The sequence below is a fragment of the Durotheca rogersii genome (genome assembly GCF_024521655.1).
Source record: "Durotheca rogersii strain YMJ 92031201 chromosome Unknown GGS23scaffold_3, whole genome shotgun sequence".
Taxonomy (NCBI): Eukaryota; Fungi; Ascomycota; class Sordariomycetes; order Xylariales; family Xylariaceae; genus Durotheca; species Durotheca rogersii.
Genome location: NW_026251234.1, coordinates 681,993 through 702,000, shown reverse-complemented (window position 1 = coordinate 702,000; position 20,008 = coordinate 681,993). Strand labels below are relative to the sequence as shown.

Sequence of the window (20,008 nt, the reverse complement as noted above, 5' to 3'; positions counted from 1 at the left end):
GATATACCCTATCTTAGGTAAGATTCTGTAGGTCAGGTACTTGTGCCAACGAGTGTTCACGTATGCAAAACGATGTACCTAATGTGCCTACGCTATGTCTATCTATGTATCTCGATACTTGGGTATTTGCCAACCTTTCTACAGGCACCTTGGGCACATTTCATTCCACTAATGCTCCCCATGCATCCCCTACGCATCCCCTACGCATCCCCTACGCATCCCCTACCCACCCCCTACCCATCCCGGACGTACCCCTATAATTACACACCCCTGTATGCATCTACTTAGGTTCACAGGAGATCATCCCACGAAGAGCTTCCACAACGGCCGGTAGATCTGGACTTCACAAATAACCCTCTCTACCTACCTCCTCTCTCCGTCCATACCGTCAATACCTACCCTAGCCTCTTATCCCCCCCCTCCCCAAGTTACTTGCCCGCACCCCAATTGGGCTCCCACCGCGTGCATCGTCGACACCATGACCCACGAGTTCGAGCCGTTGACGAACGACCTGATCTTGAGGACGGCGAGGGGTACGCGTCCTTCCCACCCCTCCTTTCGCAGCCCGCCTTGGCGAAGTGGTGGCGTACGAAGAGCTGACTTTGAGCTCCGCCCCTCCCCCCAACAGGTGAAGATGTAGAACGCGCGCCGATATGGATCATGCGCCAGGGTGAGTATACATACCCATAGCCATACATGCCTAACCCCTCCCCCCCCCGGCCCTGGGGGAGGCATCGAATTGTATACGCATCGTCGGCGGCTGACGATGGACGCACTGCTGTGCAGCTGGCCGGTATCTGCCCGAGTACCACGAGGCGAAGGGGAACCGCGACTTCTTCGAGTGCTGCCGCGACCCTGAGGTCGCCTCGACGCTGACGCTGCAGCCGATCGAGCGGTTCGCCGGCCTGCTCGACGCCTCCATCATCTTCTCCGACATCCTCGTCGTGCCCCAGGCGCTGGGCATGGCCGTCGAGATGGTCGACAAGAAGGGGCCGCACTTCCCGGACCCGCTGCGGTCGCCCGACGACGGCCAGTACGCCCGCGTCCTCGGCCGGGACGCCGCCGCCGCCGCCGACGAGCTCGACTACGTCTACCGCGCCATCACCCTGACCCGGCGCAAGCTGCGCGGCCGCGTGCCCCTCATCGGCTTCTGCGGCGCCCCCTGGACCCTCTTCTGCTACATGGTCGAGGGCGGCGGCACCAAGTTCTTCATCGAGAGCAAGAAGTGGGTCTACCGCCACCCCGACGCCACCAAGGCCCTGCTCCAGAAGATCGCCGAGGTCTGCGTCGAGTATCTGGCGCGGCAGGTCCGGGCCGGCGCGCAGCTGATCCAGGTCTTCGACTCGTGGGCCGGAGAGCTCTCGCCCTCGACTTTCAAGCACTTCAGCGAACCCTACCTGGCTTACATATCGAAGAACCTGCCCGAGAGGCTGAGGGAGCTGGGGCTGGACCCTGTCCCCATGATCGTCTTCCCCAAAGGGGCCAACTACGCGCTGGACTCGATCTGCGACCTGGGATACGACGTTGTCGGGCTAGACTGGCTCATCGAGCCGGCCAAAGCTGTTGAGATACGGGGGGTTAGACGGGTGGTGTTCCAAGGGAATGCGGACCCCGGCGTGCTCTACGGCTCGAGGGATGCCATATCGGAGACGGTGAAGGAGATGGTGCAAGGGTTCGGAGGCGGCAAAAAGGGGTGGATCGCCAACCTTGGCCACGGCATCACGCCGCAGGTGAACCCGGAAGATTTACGGTTCTATCTTCAGGAGATCCAGCGACTGACTGCTAAATAACAAGTACTTCTATCTACAATCTAAACTCGCGAAACCCAAGACTGGTAAGATTAATTGAGAAGAAAATAGAGAGTTACTGGCCCCGGAAGGTCTTGTCAAGGTCTATCCTGCTCCTGCGTACGCTATCAATATTGCGCTACTTAAAGGCCGACGCGATAGAGTATATAGGGTAGGCACGTAACTAGGGGAATGCTGCGCATATACAAGCACGAGGGGGGGGAGACCTACCACGACACCGACCAGCCTATCCGCCCACCTAGGCTCCTGCAGACGGCCTGGCTGCCGGGGTTGTCGGGTGCGACGTCGGCCCAGCAGTAGTCGTCGTATTCGTCGTAGCCGTCGTCGGCGGCGGCCCCGTAGTCGCGCAGGCGGTCGCGTAGCAGCTTCGCGGCGACGGCCTTGGCGAGGCCCTGGCCGCGGTACGCCGGCTCGACGTGCAGGTTGCTGAGCGAGGAGTCGGGGCCTGTGCGCGCGTCAGCCCTCTCGTCCAGCGCGGGTTCAGGCACCGCGCCGCCGGCTACTTCCCTCCCCTCCCCCCCCCCCCCTTCAACCGCGCACAGAAATGCGGAGAGGTAGGCCAGCCACGCGCAGGGGCAAGACAAGAAAAAGAAGAACAGGCCTCACGGCACGGGGCCAACGAACCTAGAAGCGCCCAGGCGACGGGCTCGCCGTCGTCCTCGCGGAAGAGCGCCAGGCTCGGGAGCAGGACCACGGTGCGCCTAGCGGGGGGGGGGTAAGCGCGCAGAGCTACGGGGGGGGGGGGGGGCGAGGGTTAGGACCAGACGTACTCCTGGCGCGGGATGCTAGTGCGCGCGAGCATGAGGGGCACGTCGCGGCGGCGCACGGGGCCCCAGCGCAGGCCGGGCGGAGCCGCAGCCGGCGGCGGCAGCCCGCGCGCGCGGAGCAGCCACTTGTCGTAGAGGCCGACGCGGGCGAAGACGGCGCCGCGGGTGGCGAGCGCCGCGCGCAGCGCCTCGCCGAGCGAGCCGGCGAGCACGGCGGCGGGGCCGTCCGCGCCCGCGGCGTACGCGCCGTGCTGCCGCCGGACCTCGCGCAGCACGCGCCACGCGCACTCGGCCGCCTCCTCCGTCTCCGCAGGCGCCGCGTCCTCGAGCGACGCGTACAGCCACAGCTGCGTCTCGGGCGCGCGCGACACGTCGAGGTACGCGGCGGCGAACGGGGCGCCGTCCTCGCCCGCGCGCGCTTCTCCTCCTTCTTGTTCCTCCGTCGCCGCGGAGAAGCCCCCGCCGCAGTACAGCACACGCGCGTGCTCCGTCGTCGCGCCGGCGACCCGCGCCGCGAAGCGCAGGCGCCGCAGTAGTGGTAGCGCGTGCTGCCGCGCCGCGAGGCGCGCGAGGAGCGCCGGCGGCAGGGGCGCGCCGCTGGCCGGGAGGTGGACTAGGACGTCTGGCGTGGGCGGGGCCGCTGGCATGGTCGGTGGCTTCAAGTGGTTCTCCCTCGCTCTAGCGTTTTCAAAGGTGCCGGGAAGGGGGGAGTGGGGAGGACAAAAAAAAAAAGAGATGCTCGGCCCAGGAGGGGGGGGGGAAGGGGGAGAATACGTGAGCGTGGCCCAGATTGGGCAGTTGTGTGAGTCAAGAGGAGTGGCCGTGTCCGTATTCGGAGCTCGCAGCCCGGGCCTGGTGTATCTATCTATGGAGAGAGACGGGGAGATGGGGAGCCCGACGGGTCGCCGCGAACCCTCTATATCCTAATTTTCCAATATGCTACCTACTTGCACTCTCGCCTTTTGACGGGCCCTTTTCTTGTGCCACCCGGACGATATTTCTCTCTGTTAGAATGGATGAGTTAACATTGAATTGCCATCTACTCAACTTGCGCTCCTTTCGTGTGTAGGCATACACACCTACATATAATATAACTCGTCTAACCCCCCCCCTTCTTGTTCTGTTTTCCGCCTATCCGCAATACAACAGTCCATTGCTACTATAATCCCTCCTCCGACGCCAGGTATAAAAGGAAAGGCAAGGATAAGAACGCGCGCCGCTACCCCGCTCTCGCCCTCTCCTCTCATCCCCGTGGTATTCCGTCGCGGGATGTGGTACAGAAGAGATGGGAGCGAAAAGAAAAAAGGCAGCCGTGCAAGAAACCGCGGTCCGGTCTTGCGCACTCCTTGCCCCCCCTCCGTATTGACCGCTCTGCCCTTCGATTAGGCGCCCTCTCCTCAGCTGCGCCATACGCTACACAGAGGGGTTCGTCGCCGCCCCTGCTCCTCCCGGCCCCTTTTTCTTTCGTCTTCGCAGGGCCCCCTAGGCCTTCTTGAACAACTCCTTCGCCTTGGTGGCCAGACCCGCATCCTTCTTCTGGGACCCCGTGGCGGCGGCGGCGGCGCCGCCCTCGTTGCCACCGCCGAGGAGATGCGTCGCGGCCTCCTCTTCGCTGCTGGAGCCGCCGGTAGTCGTCGTCCTGACGACGTTGGCGGCGCCTCCGCGCCCGATATGGGTGGCGAGAGTAGGTGTACGCTCGACGCTGCGGGTGCGTTAGCGATACTACCCACACATACACATACCCAGATATATATATATATTATATATATATATACTTGTAGTCGCGAGAACGGGTCAACTTACGGCTCGACGTCCTGGAGTGCCCGAGTCAGGGCCGGGTCCACGTTGGGCGCCATATTGCCGGAGCCGCCGCGGCCGGTGGGGAAGATGGCGGTCTTGAGCGTCGGCGTCTCGAGGTCGGCGGGCTGGATCTTGGGGGATTTGGCCGAGTCGACGATGTTGCCAGCGCCGCCGCGGCCGGAGGAGGTCAGGTTCCCAGTCATCCTTTCCTTCTCGTCTCTTCCTCCCCCCCTTTTTTTCCTCTGCCCCCTACGAGGCCCTTGTTTGTTGTCCCGAAGGAGGAGGGGAGAAGGGAGCGGTACCGCGCCTCGGCTGACGATTGGTCGGTAGGCTTTGCCGGTAGGCTTCGCGAGTAGGCAATTGACGAGCCCTTGGAGACGGAGGAATAGGCAGACGTAGGCGAAAGTGAAGGCGAAGAAGGAGACGACGAGTGTTATGAAAGAAGAGGATTACCGAGGTGTCTAGGATAACAAAGGAGAGCCTGTTGCGTAATGTGGTTGTCGCGTTCGTGGGTGATAGGTAAAGAACCCTGACGGCTATAGAATGGCTGAGGGAGAATGAGCAGCGGACGGAGGTGGTCTGCGATGAATTTTCTGTATATAGTAGGCACCAAAGAACTCCTCAACAGCCGCCACTCCCCTCTCCGTGCAATATGGCGGGTATTTATTTTTTATTTTCAGTTTGCATCTCGCACTAGACTTCGCTGGAAAAAACTATGTTGTTATAATACACATACCTCGAACCGGCCGCGCTTATCTGCTTGGCTTCAGCTCCCGTCTCTCTCAGCCGCCGCTTTTTAGATCACGGGGCGGATTGAAATTTCCCGTTCCCACTCGACTAGAAGAAGAAGAAGCAGGTACATCTGGTATACATGTATGTATATATGACTATACATAGGTTAGGTAGGTATATACTAATACGTAAGTGACGAGGCGAGTATAGATAAGATAGCTGGGGAAATATGGGTTCGAAAAGAGGGACGACAACCTCTTAGTCTCCCCCGGATTGTTCTTGGTAGAAGCTGTTATGGTGGCACGTAACCAAGGCTCACTGCTGCTAAAGTAGTAGTATCGATAGAGGCGAGATGCAAGTATCCCATACAGGTATATACCAATAAGCAATCCCTCGTGGTGCCCCGCCGGGATCCTAGTTTCAATCAGCAGCGAACGCATCGCTGCGTAGCAGTGAGCTCTCCTGGGTGGCCCCGGCCTTGTCTTTCGTGCATTCATGCATCATCCCAGGTTGCGTCACTGGAGGCCAAATAGACGGAATAGCCAAAACGTAAGAGAAACATCGCCTTGCCGTGCTGCGCTGGTGGGCCGGCACGGGCTCGAGACTCGACTTGCCGCTGGTGCTGCATCCCTCCTCTCTCTCCTCTCTCTACTGCTAGCTGGTGTACCTACTTTTCCCCCGAGTGCCTTTATTGTCCGTATCCCTCCCTCTCCTGATCCGTTCCTTTTTTTTTTTCTTCCTACCTTCGATAGCACACACACACCACAGACACACACATATATATATATATATATATATGCACTTACGCGAGCTTGCTAAATTCGCCAATTGAGATGGTGCTCAATCGCCGTGGCACCTAAGGCATCCAGGCATCCAGAATGGAGCCCTGCGATTGGTCAGATTGAAAAAAAAAAACGCACAACTGTCAATTGACCTTAAAATGCTGTATTTAAGCTGTTTTCGAGTAGCTAGCTTAATTCCTTCAATTCAGCAACAACAGGTTCAGCTTTCAACACGTTTTGTATACCTTACAATTGAGGCGGCGAGGCCCTGAAAGTAAACCGCCAACACGCACATCGCCGAGGGAGATATGAGTGTATGCACTTCGTACCTTGTATGCATGCACAGACACACCTACCGCCCACAGGCACGTACATATTCCTATACCTACAGGATACACATATTCGTTAATGAATACCCTCTCTCTCTCTCTCTCTCTCTCTCTCTCTCTCTCTCTCTCATATGCTGGCCCAAACGGAACCAGCTCGGTGGAACAACCTGTAGGTATGTAGGTACCTAACATATGTAGGTACAATTTAGGTACATATCCCAGCATGTGCATACCGCAAACCCAGGTGATAGGCGGCCGCGAACATAGAGAGGCTGATATCCAGCGGAAGGGCACCCTATATGAGTTATGAGTTATACATTGGGTATACATAATAATAACAATAATGGATAATCCTATCGGACGCCTGCCGGCGGCAAACTGTGCCGAACAAGGCATATCCGATTGACAGGAAACCTTTCACCGTCTGAATGTCTCTACCACACGTAGGTGGTAGGCCACTGGGGTAGGGTCAGGCACCTTAGGAGGCGGGTTCATACACGAGGCACCTGCCTAGGTACCTAGGTACCTCCTAAGGTACCTAATACAAGGATGCAGGTATAACCTCTATATGTAGGTAGGTACCTACCTCTATGGCACGCAGGCGTGATGGTTGGTGGGCATGACATGTACCTGGGGAGGCACCCGTCGTCGCCCCTCAACCTTTCCCATCTACCTACACCAAAGTTCAAGATGCGATCGAAGAGGTCGGCGCATATAGTTTACTCTTCCATGAGACCGGATGATGGCTCTCTAGACAGCTACCGGTGTTCAAAGTACCTAATGTACCCCATATTACATACCCTCATCAGGAGGTCCATGACCCCAGTGCTCGGCGCCTAGTGTCTATTACATAACTCCGCCTCGACGGTGATTTGCTGAGATGAGGTGTCCCATCACTCCCACCCTAGGGTTTCTACACAAAGTGTCACAGTAGGTCGGCAACGCCTGCCATCCTGACCTCGGACGAGCGGGCTCGAGGATCGAATAAGGTCCTCGGCATACCGAACGTTACCTGACACGCCGCCGGGACGCCCGATTCGACCACACCCGAGCACGCACCCTGTCCATCGAGCGACCCCCTCCTTAGATAGCGTGTCCATCGCGTCGTCAGCTCAAGTCAGATTCATTCCGTGCCTAACGTTCGCTTCGTGTTGATGGTGGGTATATTGCAGAACCAATCCCTCGGTCCGCAAGCCTAACGCTGAAGTAAAAAAACCTAGCCATCCCAACGTATGTTGGGACTGAATTGAACCTCGCGGTCCCCCCCCCCCCCTAGGGTTACCAGATCCCTCCCCCGCTCTCACTCTTCGTACTGCAGTGTTAACATGGGACCCACCCTCCTCTCCTTTCCATATGTGGGAGCTGACCCCCTACTTTCCCGCCCACGAGATATCGAGGGGATGTCGGCGAGAGGAGACGCCCCAGTCCCGAACCTATGCGGCCGAGTCCGAGGATGGAGGGGTGAGAAGAGAGGGGCAACAGAGCTGACTTCGTCCTCCGACGCCCGTTGATTAGACACGAAGCTCTACTGGTCGTCCTCGTCGTCGGATCCTCGGCCCTTGGTTCCTTTGCCATCCTGGCCGTCTTTTCTGATCGGGATCTTGACGCCCTGCACGGCGAAGCACTTGCTGAGCGCGGTGCTCTCGCAGACGCCTGGGAACTTCTTGGCCGAGTAGACCTGGAACTTTTCGCTGAAGACTTGGGCGAGAACCGGCGCCCTGCCTCTGTTCAGGAGTTCGGCGTCGCTACCGCTGTTGGTGGTCGAATCCGGCCGTCGTAAATTGATAAACGAAAAACGCAACCTGCGGACATGTGTGAGCTTTCGCACGGAGGAAGCAGGGGCGGGGTTGAGAGGGCCGGGGGCATTACCTAAACCACCCCTCTGTTCGGACGCTGAGATCCTGCAGGATGAACCAGATGCCTATCTTATCCGTAGGGTCCGTGAGGCGCGACGCGCTCGCAGCCAGGCTGCCTATGAGATTCCTCGTATACATGCCATTCGGGGATTGCGTCCCCATCAGACGGCTGTGGTTTATCTGGTGCCCCGGTATGTCCTGGGAGAAGCGGGGGCCGAACATTGGTTGTGATGGCAGTTGCGACATGCCCATGTCGCTTCGGTAGTTCGTAGGATAGCCGTACGGTTGTACTTGTGGTGGATACCCGTAGCCTAAAGAGCACGTAAGAAACACGAATCGAGCACGCGTGGCGCGGAGGCGTGGTTACCTCCTGGGCCGTATGGGTCCGGCTGATAGGGGGGCATCGTGTGAGGATACCCAGCGCTAGTTTGCTGAGCGTAGTCGCGATTGGATGGCACAATGGACTGATATCCATAGCCGGCAGCCTGACTGCCTTCAATGACCTCCCGGAACGACGAAGCTTGCGTTGACGAGATGGAGGGCGACTGCTGCGAATGTTTGACGAGGTTGACCTCCTTGTCGCCATTTTCGGACCAAAGATCGACGTGCAACACGTAGTGTTGGTGCTCGACCTCGCTATCCCAACATTAGCAACGATCTCCGGCGACCGGAGGGGTCCGACATACTTGCAATCCACCTCCTTGCCGGTAGTCTTGTCCATCACGACTAGTCGAATACAAGGTGGAGGAGTAATAGGCCGTCGGTCCTGCTCGGCGTTAGGTTTCCGGCCGGCAGATATGTAGAATGGGATGCACCCACTTTATCACCAAACCCGCACATTCTCGCCCTAAGAGGTTGCTGGACAACTTCGAGTCTAACCCAAATTCTTTTCTTAGTACCGGAGACACGACAGACAAAACAAAGAGACGCAAGGAGAAGGGAAAGGGGGGGAAAACACATGCCTCAGGCAGAGGAGGTTGTTGAAGATCGACGTACCTGTATTTCCGCGTTGCATCGGTGCCTTCGATTGGTTGGGGAGCAGGCTTGTCCTTCTCCTCGGCCCCAGGCTTCGAGGTGAGCTGGTTGGAGCCGGGACCGTTGATCCCGTTCTCAGTTGCGACGAGCTCTGTGCGGTCTCTGGGACCAGGCATGGTAGGCGGGGCCATGTTGGTTCGGGGAGGGGGTATGCCGGCGCGGTGAGGGTTGGTTATGGAGTCCTGCTGGTAGTATGGGTTTGACGGCATGGGAGGAGGGAGTTGGGCATAGCCCGGATGGTGCGCGGAGGGACCCGACATCTCTGGCGGGAAGGCCTGCGAGTGGTGAATAGGCGGAGCCGGATATCCTGAGCTCATCTTGCCTTGGTGTCTTTTTTAATAGGTGTCGCCGATACTAGTTGTTGCCCAAACACGCTCTTCGAGCTCTGGGTAGCGAAAGCGGCCGGCTCAGGCCTTGACGTAGGCCAGCTGGGTCCCAGGAAGGGGTTGAGGCGGGAAGCGTGACCGTTGGGGGTGGAGGGTAGTCGAATAGTCGGTCTGAGGTCTTGGGCCGTAGGGTGAGGCAGACCGATTCAAGGTACGAGAGTAGCGTGCTTAAAAGTGTATAAAGGACGGAGCGTCTGTCCTCTGATAAGGATCCGAGCAACAAAAGATATATATATAAGGACGCACGACAAGCGGCAGAGTGGTCGAGGCGAAGGTCATGTAGTCTCAACGGTGGACCCGACAGGAAACCCGCATTCGAATTTTCCAATGGAACGGAGCAGCAGGAGGCACGCGCGCACAGGTGGGGAGGGAGACAGGCAAAAGAGAGAGGGAGAAAGAGGGAGGTGGGAGGGGCCGTGTGCGTGTGCGTGTGCGTGTGCGTGTATGTATGCGTGCGTGCGTGTATGGCTCTCGCTCTCTGGCTGAGAGGAGGAGCAGCAGTGGTGGGAGTGGTGGGTGAGGAAGAGCGAATTGCCAGCGTGCGGCCGTCCCCAGTTTGTTTACGATGCGATGGGTGGAGGGCTGGACTGGTTCGGTCTGGCTCGGGTTCGTCTGAATCGACTTGGTTCGGCTAGTTGGGACGGGTCGACCTGTCGCGAGGCCGGGGAGCGGTGTCGTTCGGGTGTTTCGCGAAACGTGGTAGGAAAACGAGAATAGAAACGACGGACGGCCAGAGACGTCAAGACAGGACGACGTGCCGAGGGTATGGCACGTATAGCAGGTCCTGCGATGTAGGTATGTCCTGATGTCGGCAGGTATGTGGGATGTATGCGGTGTGTGGGAGGTATGCGATGTATATGTATGTAGGAATATGCATGTAGGCGTATGTATGTGGGTATGTACGTGTAGGCAGGGTGCCTCCCCTGGGAGGTAGGTAGGTGATACTTAGGTAAGTGTATGTATGCCTATGTGCATGGAGGGCATAACGAGGCAGCGAACGTAGGAGGCGGGCAGCTAACGGCCTAGGTAGGTAGGTAGGTAGGTAGGTAGGCAGGCAGGCAGGTAGGCAGGCAGGCAGGCGGGCAGGCAGGCGGGCAGGCAGGCGGGCAGGCAGGCGGGCAGGCGGCACGAGAGAGCGTACGGCGTGGCGGGCGGCGTCGTGGCGGGTTTGTATGCTGCAGAGGTCCTCGTCGTTGCTATCGTCGCGTCACCAGACACCTTACTCATAAATCCAAGATGGGAATACCATACATACGGCGGCCAGTCCAGCAACCCACCGGGCTGTCTCGAGAAGGTAGGGATGCTGGTGCGGCCCAACGACGATGGGGGCGGAGACGAGGAGGAGGAGGAGTGGGCGAGTTGGGACTGGGTGCGCGGGTGCGTGTGTGTGTGTGCGTGCCGGGAAGGAGTTGACCTTGTGCCGAGAGAAGGGGGACAGACGACAGCGAGAGGCGCAAACCTTAATAAAGCAAGGGCGCCACCAGTCTATTCGCGGCAAGGACCGGGGCCGGTAAGGTGCATGTACCTACATACATGGGACGAGGCAGGTACCTTAGGTACCTACATTATGTATGAGTATAGAGGTACATACCCTCAGGTATGTGCGGCCCATACTCATAAGCATAGTACCTACCTCAGGTACCTACTCATAGGGAGGTAGTAGGTACCTAGGTGGGTAGGTGGGTACCTGCCACGGATCCCAGGGGACAGGGTAATGTCTGGTACGGAAAGGCGGGTACCTATCATATGCTGTGTGTATGGATAGGGTGGGGTCCTGGCCTGGTGGGGGGTGTGGGCCCAGCACGCCCAGAGGCGCCTAACCTAGCCTGACCTAGCCTGTTTGGCAGTATACGTACCTACGTATGCCCGTACGCGGTATCGATGCATGCAGGTATGCACATTACCTAGGTATGCATATACACGCACCTGCAAACAGGTCCATACTATACTCAGTAGCGTGGGACCTTAGTATGGAAGGTTTGCATGGGCAGACGAAGAAGCTGTGGAAAGTCCCGTAGCTCCTACAATATCTGCCTCCTACCTAGGTAGGTACCTACCTCTACCTCTAAGGTACCTAAGGTGGGCACCTGGTATCCAAGGTAGGCCTGCTGTCCTTCACGAGCCATCGCACTGGTCCCAGGTAGGCTAAGTAGGTGCACAGACAACTCAATATTTAACTACATGTATGATATAATACCTATATATATATATACGTGTGTATACAGGCATACCTACCTATATACGATACAAAAGCCATATATATATGTGTACATGTACTCCGTACCAGCATTGCTATTCTACGCCCTATGTACATACCTACCTACCTAGTCATCCCTGCAGCCCATCCGCCTGGTGCAGATCGCGATAGGTATGGGCACGGGATAAGCCCATTGCATCGGAGCTTTTGCACCACGATGGTGGGTTCGCAGGCAACCTCTACCTACTTGCGGTAAGGCAGCCCGCTAAGCGCAACCCACGTGTATGAGTAAGTGGTAGCAGATCACATCGAAGGCAGTATAGACAGTCTGGCTTGTGGGAAATATACTAGTAATGACAGCTCCCGCTACCCAAGTTTTTACCGGCATTTTAGCTCACAGCACTGCCGGGACTTGAGCCTGATAAGCTCAAGAGCCCACACATGCTGCGAGGTATTAGGCAGGTATCTGATGAGCATACGATGTGCTAATTTCCCTCGGCGAACGTGAGCCGCCACACAAGGTACGGCATCCAGCCACGCTTTGTTTCCTGCTTCTCAGGCATCTCTGCCCAAGGTAGGGAGGGAGGTACCTAGGTAGGTAGGAGGAGGGTAGGCGCCTACACCGGTAGAGATCGGACCTTGGACGGAGCCGTGTAAGGCGGGCTTATGTAGGTAGATCCCGCGTTGCTGCATCCCGCTGAGCAGATACCTACCTCTCGCGGCATCCCATGCGCACACCTGAGGCTCCTAGAAGATGCCTACATTAGGGTTATTGAGATAGGTAGGTAGCTAATGTGAGCGGGAGGTGAGGGCACCTACCTACGTACCTACCTACCCGAAGGCAAAGGGGGAGCTTAATGTACACCTAGGTATGGCATCCCGCACGATGTACCCGTCGTCCTGTTCGTGTGTAGAAATCCCGGTATCAGCCCTCCATGTGGCTGCGAGTTATAGGTAGGAGGTGCCGAATGCACGATCTTACCTTGCCGAATGTACGATCTTACCTAGGTAGGTATCTACCTATCTACCCGCTGGTATCGTCAAATACCTCAGGCACCTATCGAATCCCCTCGGCGAACGAACTATGAGTACAGACACACGCCGTATTGGAACACGTAGGTAAATCCGCTAAGACCGCTTGCGCCGGCGACCGCGAACCGCCTGCGCTATACTAAGCTGTTTGTAGACGTTGTTGAGAGCGCGAGCGCGCCGGCTGATTGGGTGCCGTATTCCCGGAGCCGACTGTGGAGGAGGATGACGGCTGCGATGCTGATAGAGGGTATCCCACTCTCCTCTCCGGCCTCCTTCACTAAGCGTGCTCCTGTCGCGACGGACGCATAGGTACCCCATGTGCTGCCCAACCCAGAGAAGCGATGCCTGCTGGTGCTTATGCTGTCAGACTGCCACTCCCCCATTGCCCATTCCGCAGGGCGTCGTAGGCCGCGCAAATGCCGGATCGTGACGCGACCGAGGAGGCCGGGGCGAGAGTGCGGAATGTGACGGAACATGACTCGCGGCACTGGGGAAGCGAGCACCCGGACTGCTAGGCAAGTCCATGTGCCAGCGTGAGCAGACGTGATGTAGGGGTATAAGAGCAGCAACTATAGCAATAATGATGATAATAATGCTATGCTATTATCAATAGTCGTATCATGCCAGGCATGTATTGTACAAATTACTACGTAGTATGGATGGTAGCAACGTCTCTCTCGCCCTCGCTCTCAACTCTCTTCGCACACGCGCTCTCTCTTCTCTCTTCCGGCATACCAGATGTGACGGCCAGGTTAACCCAAAACTGCCGGCTAAAATTAAGGCACGCTGCCGCCCTCACGCCAGACAGAACTCTCCAGCGGACTGACTGACTCACTGACTGACTGACTGACTGGCTGACTTACATGCATGCATGCACGCATGCATACACATTACCCAGGCATGTAACTCGTACCAGCCGTAGCAGCTCCACCGTCTCGACAAGACCCGTGGTGATGGGTGCGGGTTGTCTTTTTCTCGCCCGTACCAGGTATACATGCCTATTATATGTGGCATATATATATATATATACCCGTATGTATATGTATGCATTCCTGAGCGTTGCATCGCGTTGACCACATGTTTAAGCTCGCTCGTGGCGGTCTGCGTCTGCTTAGAAATGGGACCAGCATGGGTGTACCTATGTGATATACCTACCTATGTGTATGAATGCCCACCAATATACACCTAGATAGACCACCAATTTACGCACCTAGCAGATGCCGTCCGTCCCCCGTTTACCGCCAACGCTTTGATCCCTTTCCTCTTTTTTTTTTCCCCGGCAATTTTTTTGGGGGGGCGCTTTGAATTGTTCTCGCAATTGCTGCCTATGTAGTACCATACCATAGAGTAGAACAATAGAGAGTTAATTATAACCCTCTACCACTTCTTCTTCTCCTTTAACTAATTGCATTTGGGTTCTAATTTTCAGTGTCCAATCCACATGAACACGCAATGCCCCCCCCCTCTCTCTCTTCGCTTTCGTTTAAGCTGCCTTATGTATACAGCTTTAGATACAAGCTACCTCTAGGTGCGGTGGTGGTATATTATGTAGGTATTATACATGCGGTGGCGTACGGGAATGCGAAGGCGTCGCTGCACACGGAAACAGATACAACAGCTAGCTCGTGGGGTAGCACTGGCTCTCCGGTTCTATCCCCTTTCCAGCTGGCCCGAAATCGAATCCTGCATAGCATGACTCGGAGTTGACATGCCCAGAAAATGCGGTGGTACTCACTTGCTGCCTGTTTCTGAGACCCCTGAAGTTAGGTGTCGACCAGGTCGTAAGAGGGTTGACACCTAAGTGGGCAGTAACCTGGGAGACAGACAGACAGACAGAGAGAGAGAGAGAGAGAGAGAGAGAGAGAGAGAGAGAGAGAGAGAGAGAGAGAGAGAGAGAGAGAGAAGGAAGGGAAGGAAGAGGGACGATGCATCGTGCACAACTACAGCCTAGGAAGGCAATCCGTGTGTGTATGTACCTACCTACATACTCTCCTGCGGACCCTGCAATGCCAGGCACATATAGGGCATAGGGCATATATCTGAACTGCCTATCTGGACAGAAGGCGAACTACATACTCCAAACGTATGTATAGACCTGCCTATGTAGGTGGGAACAAGAGAACGACTTCCCGCTCCGTACTACGTATAGGCCAGGCTAGAGGCGGGAGGAGAGGGTTGGGAGAAGAAAAAAAAATGCCCCTCGTACGATATCCAGAGATTGTTTCGGCCTTTCCCCGAGCACTAAAGACCCCGACAGCCCGGACTTCTACCTCACCACGCAAGATTCCCCAGGATATTATACCAAGACGAGGAAAGGTATGCTGGGTATCTTTCTATCCCCTCCCGCTCTTCGTCCTTCTCTTCTCGCCTTCCTTCCTTCCAACGCTCGTCTGCTAGTTATGCCTATATGCGCGTATGTGAACATGAAGGCGAGAGGGGGAAGTAGATGTGTGTATGCACGCGTGCGTGCGTGTGGGGACAGCAGGAGTCGGTTGACCGACCGACCCTCTGGCCGAATCCTATGCTGATACAACACGGTAGAACGGCCTCCTCCCTCGCTCCCTCACCCCTGGGTTCGCTTGGAGGCCCGCATACATCAAATGCATCGTGCATACATCCATACATCGCATTACAACTCTGCGATACATCCCATCCTGCGGGGCTTGCCATCTGCTGTCCCCCCCGCCTCCCCTATCCTTGAGAAGAGACATGCCAATGTCGACCCGAGAACAGCTGGCCCGGTGGCGTCGCTGGGCGATTATGTAGGTACACAGCGACGCCGCCTTCTTAAGCCACCCGACTTTTCGGGACCGCTCATGTAAGCATGTGTGTGTGCGCGTGTGAATATGTATGTTGTATGTACGTAGCAGAGAACCTGGGTCATCGAATCTCTCCCCTTCCCCCCCCCTCTTCTCTCAATCCCCCATCCCCCATCCTCCCTCTCTCCTCTCCGCTCCTCCCATCCCATCCCATCCCCCTCCTTTTCCCTCCCTTCTTCCCTCTCCCATCAGCCAGCACAAGCCAAGCTTTATTTTAGGGCACGGGACTTGCTCGGCTAGCATCCCACTGTTGCAGTCGATGTCACCATGCTATCTCGGCCCTTGCCTACCGGGTGCCACAGCCTGGGGTCTTCTAATACCTAGGTATCGTCTGTCATTTTTCTCGTCTCCTGCACATCTTCATCCTCCCTCCTCTCAACTCCTCCCCCTCCTCCGTGAATAAGGTTTCCCGTCGCCTCCGCCGAGCTTCCGGCTTGTCGCTGCTCCCACATGCAGGGACCCAGGCAAGGGAGGACGGGTGAAATACTTGTACGTGCGGATAGACGATATACCTACGTATAAGCAGATGGGTAGGCAGGTAGATAAGGCAGGGATGTAACACTTTATCTTTTACAGAGACCCCCGAGAAAGTTCGCGATGTAGGGGGGGAGGGGGGTTGTTTTTCTTTCTTTTTTTTCATCGCCTCACCTGCACATGTCCCTGCTCGTAATAAGAATAAGCCTTCGGGTATCATTACTCTGCATCTATTTCTTACGAGGGATGTTCCCTACATACGATGCATGCGTGCTCACCCGTCGTCATCATCGCCATCGTCATTCACAGGTACAAAGCGCTCGTTGCCAACGTTTATACTCATACCCTACCATTTACGGAATACATACTCACTGGATGTGGACATACCGAACCTCCCCAACATCGCATTGCATCCCGACCCAGGCCCGAGTCTCGAGGGGTCACGATCCGTCACCGGGGCTAGCTGGGATCGAGTGGGGATCAAGCCGGGCTTACTTTACTGACGCTGACCGTCCGTGAGTCTGTCGTCTACTACGCACATTACCTGTCTGCTCTCCCTCGCTTTCCCATACCTACGTAGCCCACCCCTCTCGCCCCCTGTCTCCCGCCTCACGTTGGCGCTTTTTGTTTTTCTGCTGTGTTCCATATATCCTAGCGTCGAGCATCCGCACCAATGTAGTAGGTCATGTTCGTTGTCCTACAGAAACTAGGTGAGCAGGGTTAGGCATGCAAACGGCTGGATGCCGACATACGTACACGTACGCATGTTCTATAAGTATTATTGTGTGTAGGTAGATACCATACACCCGCACATAGCTATATATGTACCGACGGTACATGGCGGTCAAGTCGGTAACTGGTCGACTGCAAAAGACCTCGCCGACCGCAGATGGATGGACCCCGCCTCATGCGGGTATGTATGCAGATAGACGACCTGGGGTTGACGCATGGGACAGAGAGAGAGTCGGTATCCTCAACGCACACACCTATATGTACACACATACCCAGACATACCTACGTCCATATCACATATACCTACCTACATGCCTCATATGGCATGTAGGTATATGTATGTACTTACGTTGTATTCACATAGAGGAACCCTTTAGGCAGTGGTCCGTCTCGTCCACTGACAACTGAGTGCGTACGCTGTATGTGCATGCGAATAGCCATCGCCCCCTCAGGGCATCAGGCCATCAACCGCTTGGCATACATAGCAAAGCCAGATTTGTCATGTCAAACCCACGCGTTCAGATCGTCTCCATTTCCATTCTTCTTCTTCTCCGGCCTGCCCGTGCGCGGATCTGGTTTTCGCGAGTCGGGCGTGGACCGATCTGCCGCGGTAAGCCAGGTCAGGAGGTTACGCCGCCTCGTACCTACATACATGCCTACATACTTGCTATCGACTGTGCATATACATATGTACGGATGGGCGTACGTGATGTAGGTATGTAAACATATATGTGTATGGGGTGTGTTCGATGTGTGGCGCGTATGGATAAAGGGCAGGTATGATTATCCATGATTCTCTCACTTCTTCATCGCTCTCTCTCTCACCCCTGTCATCCGTCCAAAATGCTCGGCCGTGCCGTGCCGTTGGATTTAAACCCTGGAGGGTCGGTAGAGGTGGTGTAGTTCCGTGCATGCGGGTTGTTAGACATCGGGATCTTTCTCTCATTTTCTTACGTTCTTACGTTCCCACGATCGTCCTCATCTCAGCAGGAAAGCTTTCGAAAAGTAAGTTTCGTAGAGATTGTTCAGCCGCCTCGAACGATGCTTGAAGACATCAGACCATCCACGCACATACGTACGCACGCATACGTACACACAAGCATACGCAAATACACACAGTCGTCCCATTCGCTATGCCCAGTTCACCTACCCGCAGGGCTTAGCGGCCCGTTTTGGTCCTCAGTCCTTGGCGCGCGTTAAGACTACATGGCGATGCACTCTCAGCTACCTAGTTAGGCATGAGACAAGTAGGTAGGTGTGTGTTCATTAGGTACATCAAGAGAGAAGAGTCCATATACCTACCTATATGCCTACCTACGTATGCCGAGTATGCGGACCAACCAGGACTTGTAGGCTAGACCGACAATTACCTACTGGCGACAGTCCGCAAGCCTTCACACAGCTCATACGTAAAACGCCATACGAAATGGATACCGTAGATGGCCTAAGGCGTTATATGTATACCTATATGTAGAAGTTCCGGCAGCTAGTAGCGGGTCCCTCTAGCCTACAGCCTCGTTAAAGATCTTCGCTGCGCCTCACCGAAAGAGATCTCGATAGCCCTTTTAAGGTATGTTGGTAGGTGTATGGGGTGGTCAGCCTTACTGTCCATCTACACACCATGCAGTACAGATAAGATAAATTCCCGGGCACGGAATAACAAAAATAGTAGTAGCGTTGGCGACGACACGTTCAACCCAGCACCAACTCGACATGCCTACATAGGATGGCGGCAGGACGGAGCATGTTGGCATAGGCATACCTACCTACTACCTATTGCTACCTACCACCTCCCCAGTCACAGGGCATGTAACTTGCAGGGCACACATACCATACCTACAGGTAAGCGTGGAGAAGGTAAGCAATCCGGTAGGCAACCTGCCATTCCGCAAAGAAGAAGGACCGGAGAAGACAGGATGACGGTGACTGGGGGCAGCCGGAGGGGGGGTGTGGGAAGAGCAGAATGGTCGAGACCAACCCATATCCGTGCCATACCATCCCGACATCCAAGCCAACGGGATCAGCAGCCGCTACATACCCGAGAAGTCGGACAGAGACGATACCATCGATTCGGTACCTAGCCCGCTCAACCTAGCATGAGCCAAGCTTACTGCCTGCCGCATCAGGTGGGACGGCGACAGAGAATAACCCTCTTGGGCGTGCGAGTAAGCCCAGTAGGTAGGGAAGCATAGCTGTAACGTATAGGGCAGGCAGCTATGCCGTACATAGACCCAACACTACCGAGATATACTATAGGCACGTACGAAATGCAGCGACGGATCCTCTCCCTGCCTACCTCTCTCCACTTGCCCGCCCACCATGTCCAGTTTGACCTCTCTTTCTCTCTGTGTGTCTTCTCTCCCTCTCTCCGAAGCCCCCGGCACTGTGTAACGGGGGCCCTCCTTGCCCTCTCGGCAAGAGAGACGGTGCCATTGGACTGGGAGCTCGTCGCTGGAGAAGAAACCCGGCCATGCTAACGCACCGGCACTGCCTTCCTACGTGCTTTACTTAGTATGGGCATGGCGAGACAACGGGTCCAAAGCAAACATCACCTACATATCTGCCTCACCTACATACATACGCGCGAGCGTGCGTGCGCACGTCCATCACCCCATCCTCGCTCCACCGCGAACGGAGAGGGCCAGGACCAGGGAGGAAAGGGGGGGAGAGGCCGGCGTTGCAAAAACACGCAAGCAAACAGGGAAACAAACAGACAGGCGGGAAGCAGCTCGCTGCCCGGCAGGCCGCGAAGAGAGCAGGCTGCGGGTACGTGGGTATTGTCTGCCTGCCGAAAGCACGCCGGCCACAGCGCGTTGGGACGCGGGCGCGAGCAGCGAGCGAGCGAGGAGCGCGAGACGGGACGAGCAAGCCAGGCCACGCCCCCCCGATCGGGGAAGCCGGCCTCGCTCGTCCCGCCGAGCCTCACCCTCCCGTTTTTCTGGGGCCACGCGGCCGAAGGTCCCTCGCGTCCGCGTTGCCTCTCCCCCGCCTGTGCCTTTGCCTTGCCTTGCCTTGCCTTGCCTTGCCTCCTCCTCCTCCTTTCGCGCAGCTAGTAGCAAGTGATAGGTAGCTATGGCCGCAAGTACCATACATACGCAGTCAGTCCTCGGCCGAACCCCCCCGCCCCCTGTCTACCAGCCACATCCCTACTTCCCCTCCGCTTCTCTCCCCCCTTTACGCATATGTGCGCGCACATACACGTAACATGGCGACCTCTTAACACGTTCGCCTAGCCACACCACCACACCCCTTCCCCCTT

General features: G+C 56.3%; 7 protein-coding genes across 7 annotated transcripts; 3 read left to right on the top strand and 4 right to left on the bottom strand.

The window, feature by feature from the left end:
- The first annotated feature begins 234 nt into the window (after window positions 1-234).
- Window positions 235-1,841, top strand: GGS23DRAFT_278504 (uroporphyrinogen decarboxylase). The gene is made up of 3 exons (XM_051512524.1): window positions 235-533; window positions 629-670; window positions 787-1,841. The coding sequence occupies exons 1-3, from the start codon at window positions 479-481 to the stop codon at window positions 1,788-1,790; spliced, it is 1,101 nt and encodes a 366-aa protein (XP_051375304.1). The 5' UTR covers window positions 235-478; the 3' UTR covers window positions 1,791-1,841.
- Window positions 1,842-3,604, bottom strand: GGS23DRAFT_615149 (uncharacterized protein). Its single transcript, XM_051520702.1, has 3 exons — window positions 2,579-3,604; window positions 2,433-2,509; window positions 1,842-2,253 (listed from the first exon to the last, which is right to left on the bottom strand). Exons 1-3 carry the CDS (start codon window positions 3,220-3,222, stop codon window positions 2,015-2,017), a joined length of 960 nt encoding a protein of 319 aa, XP_051375303.1. The 5' UTR covers window positions 3,223-3,604; the 3' UTR covers window positions 1,842-2,014.
- Window positions 3,605-4,057: 453 nt separating this feature from the next.
- On the bottom strand, window positions 4,058-4,902 carry GGS23DRAFT_615137 (uncharacterized protein; the record flags this gene model as incomplete). Its single annotated transcript, XM_051520701.1, has 2 exons — window positions 4,379-4,902; window positions 4,058-4,277 (listed from the first exon to the last, which is right to left on the bottom strand). The coding sequence occupies exons 1-2, from the start codon at window positions 4,576-4,578 to the stop codon at window positions 4,058-4,060; spliced, it is 420 nt and encodes a 139-aa protein (XP_051375302.1). The 5' UTR covers window positions 4,579-4,902.
- Window positions 4,903-6,021: 1,119 nt separating this feature from the next.
- On the bottom strand, window positions 6,022-6,651 carry GGS23DRAFT_278460 (uncharacterized protein). Its single transcript, XM_051512523.1, has one exon. The coding sequence runs from the start codon at window positions 6,612-6,614 to the stop codon at window positions 6,117-6,119; it is 498 nt and encodes a 165-aa protein (XP_051375301.1). The 5' UTR covers window positions 6,615-6,651; the 3' UTR covers window positions 6,022-6,116.
- Window positions 6,652-7,530: 879 nt separating this feature from the next.
- GGS23DRAFT_278416 (uncharacterized protein) lies at window positions 7,531-9,666 on the bottom strand. The gene is made up of 6 exons (XM_051512522.1): window positions 9,071-9,666; window positions 8,894-8,960; window positions 8,761-8,840; window positions 8,442-8,710; window positions 8,088-8,385; window positions 7,531-8,020 (listed from the first exon to the last, which is right to left on the bottom strand). Exons 1-6 carry the CDS (start codon window positions 9,424-9,426, stop codon window positions 7,744-7,746), a joined length of 1,347 nt encoding a protein of 448 aa, XP_051375300.1. The 5' UTR covers window positions 9,427-9,666; the 3' UTR covers window positions 7,531-7,743.
- A 6,436-nt stretch (window positions 9,667-16,102) lies between these two features.
- Window positions 16,103-16,688, top strand: GGS23DRAFT_278378 (uncharacterized protein). The gene has a single exon (XM_051512521.1). The coding sequence runs from the start codon at window positions 16,198-16,200 to the stop codon at window positions 16,534-16,536; it is 339 nt and encodes a 112-aa protein (XP_051375299.1). The 5' UTR covers window positions 16,103-16,197; the 3' UTR covers window positions 16,537-16,688.
- Window positions 16,689-18,273: 1,585 nt separating this feature from the next.
- On the top strand, window positions 18,274-18,868 carry GGS23DRAFT_278356 (uncharacterized protein). The gene has a single exon (XM_051512520.1). It carries the CDS (start codon window positions 18,336-18,338, stop codon window positions 18,828-18,830), a length of 495 nt encoding a protein of 164 aa, XP_051375298.1. The 5' UTR covers window positions 18,274-18,335; the 3' UTR covers window positions 18,831-18,868.
- Window positions 18,869-20,008: the final 1,140 nt, after the last annotated feature.

What these genes read in the sequence shown, in the direction of transcription:
- GGS23DRAFT_278504 (XM_051512524.1), top strand. Translation starts at nt 479, where the DNA reads ATGACCCACGAGTTCGAGCCGTTGACGAACGACCTGATCTTGAGGACG. An exon ending in GATCTTGAGGACGGCGAGGG is followed by an intron (nt 534 to 628) that starts GTACGCGTCCTT and finishes TCCCCCCAACAG; the next exon opens with GTGAAGATGTAGAACGCGCG. An exon ending in GATATGGATCATGCGCCAGG is followed by an intron (nt 671 to 786) that starts GTGAGTATACAT and finishes ACTGCTGTGCAG; the next exon opens with CTGGCCGGTATCTGCCCGAG.
- GGS23DRAFT_615149 (XM_051520702.1), bottom strand. Translation starts at nt 3,222, where the DNA reads ATGCCAGCGGCCCCGCCCACGCCAGACGTCCTAGTCCACCTCCCGGCC. An exon ending in ACTAGCATCCCGCGCCAGGA is followed by an intron (nt 2,510 to 2,578) that starts GTACGTCTGGTC and finishes CCCCCCCGCTAG; the next exon opens with GCGCACCGTGGTCCTGCTCC. An exon ending in CGTCGCCTGGGCGCTTCTAG is followed by an intron (nt 2,254 to 2,432) that starts GTTCGTTGGCCC and finishes ACGCGCGCACAG; the next exon opens with GCCCCGACTCCTCGCTCAGC.
- GGS23DRAFT_278460 (XM_051512523.1), bottom strand. Translation starts at nt 6,614, where the DNA reads ATGCCTTGTTCGGCACAGTTTGCCGCCGGCAGGCGTCCGATAGGATTA.
- GGS23DRAFT_278416 (XM_051512522.1), bottom strand. Translation starts at nt 9,426, where the DNA reads ATGAGCTCAGGATATCCGGCTCCGCCTATTCACCACTCGCAGGCCTTC. An exon ending in GATGCAACGCGGAAATACAG is followed by an intron (nt 8,961 to 9,070) that starts GTACGTCGATCT and finishes TACTAAGAAAAG; the next exon opens with AATTTGGGTTAGACTCGAAG. An exon ending in TGTGCGGGTTTGGTGATAAA is followed by an intron (nt 8,841 to 8,893) that starts GTGGGTGCATCC and finishes AACGCCGAGCAG; the next exon opens with GACCGACGGCCTATTACTCC.
- GGS23DRAFT_278378 (XM_051512521.1), top strand. Translation starts at nt 16,198, where the DNA reads ATGTCCCTGCTCGTAATAAGAATAAGCCTTCGGGTATCATTACTCTGC.
- GGS23DRAFT_278356 (XM_051512520.1), top strand. Translation starts at nt 18,336, where the DNA reads ATGGGGTGGTCAGCCTTACTGTCCATCTACACACCATGCAGTACAGAT.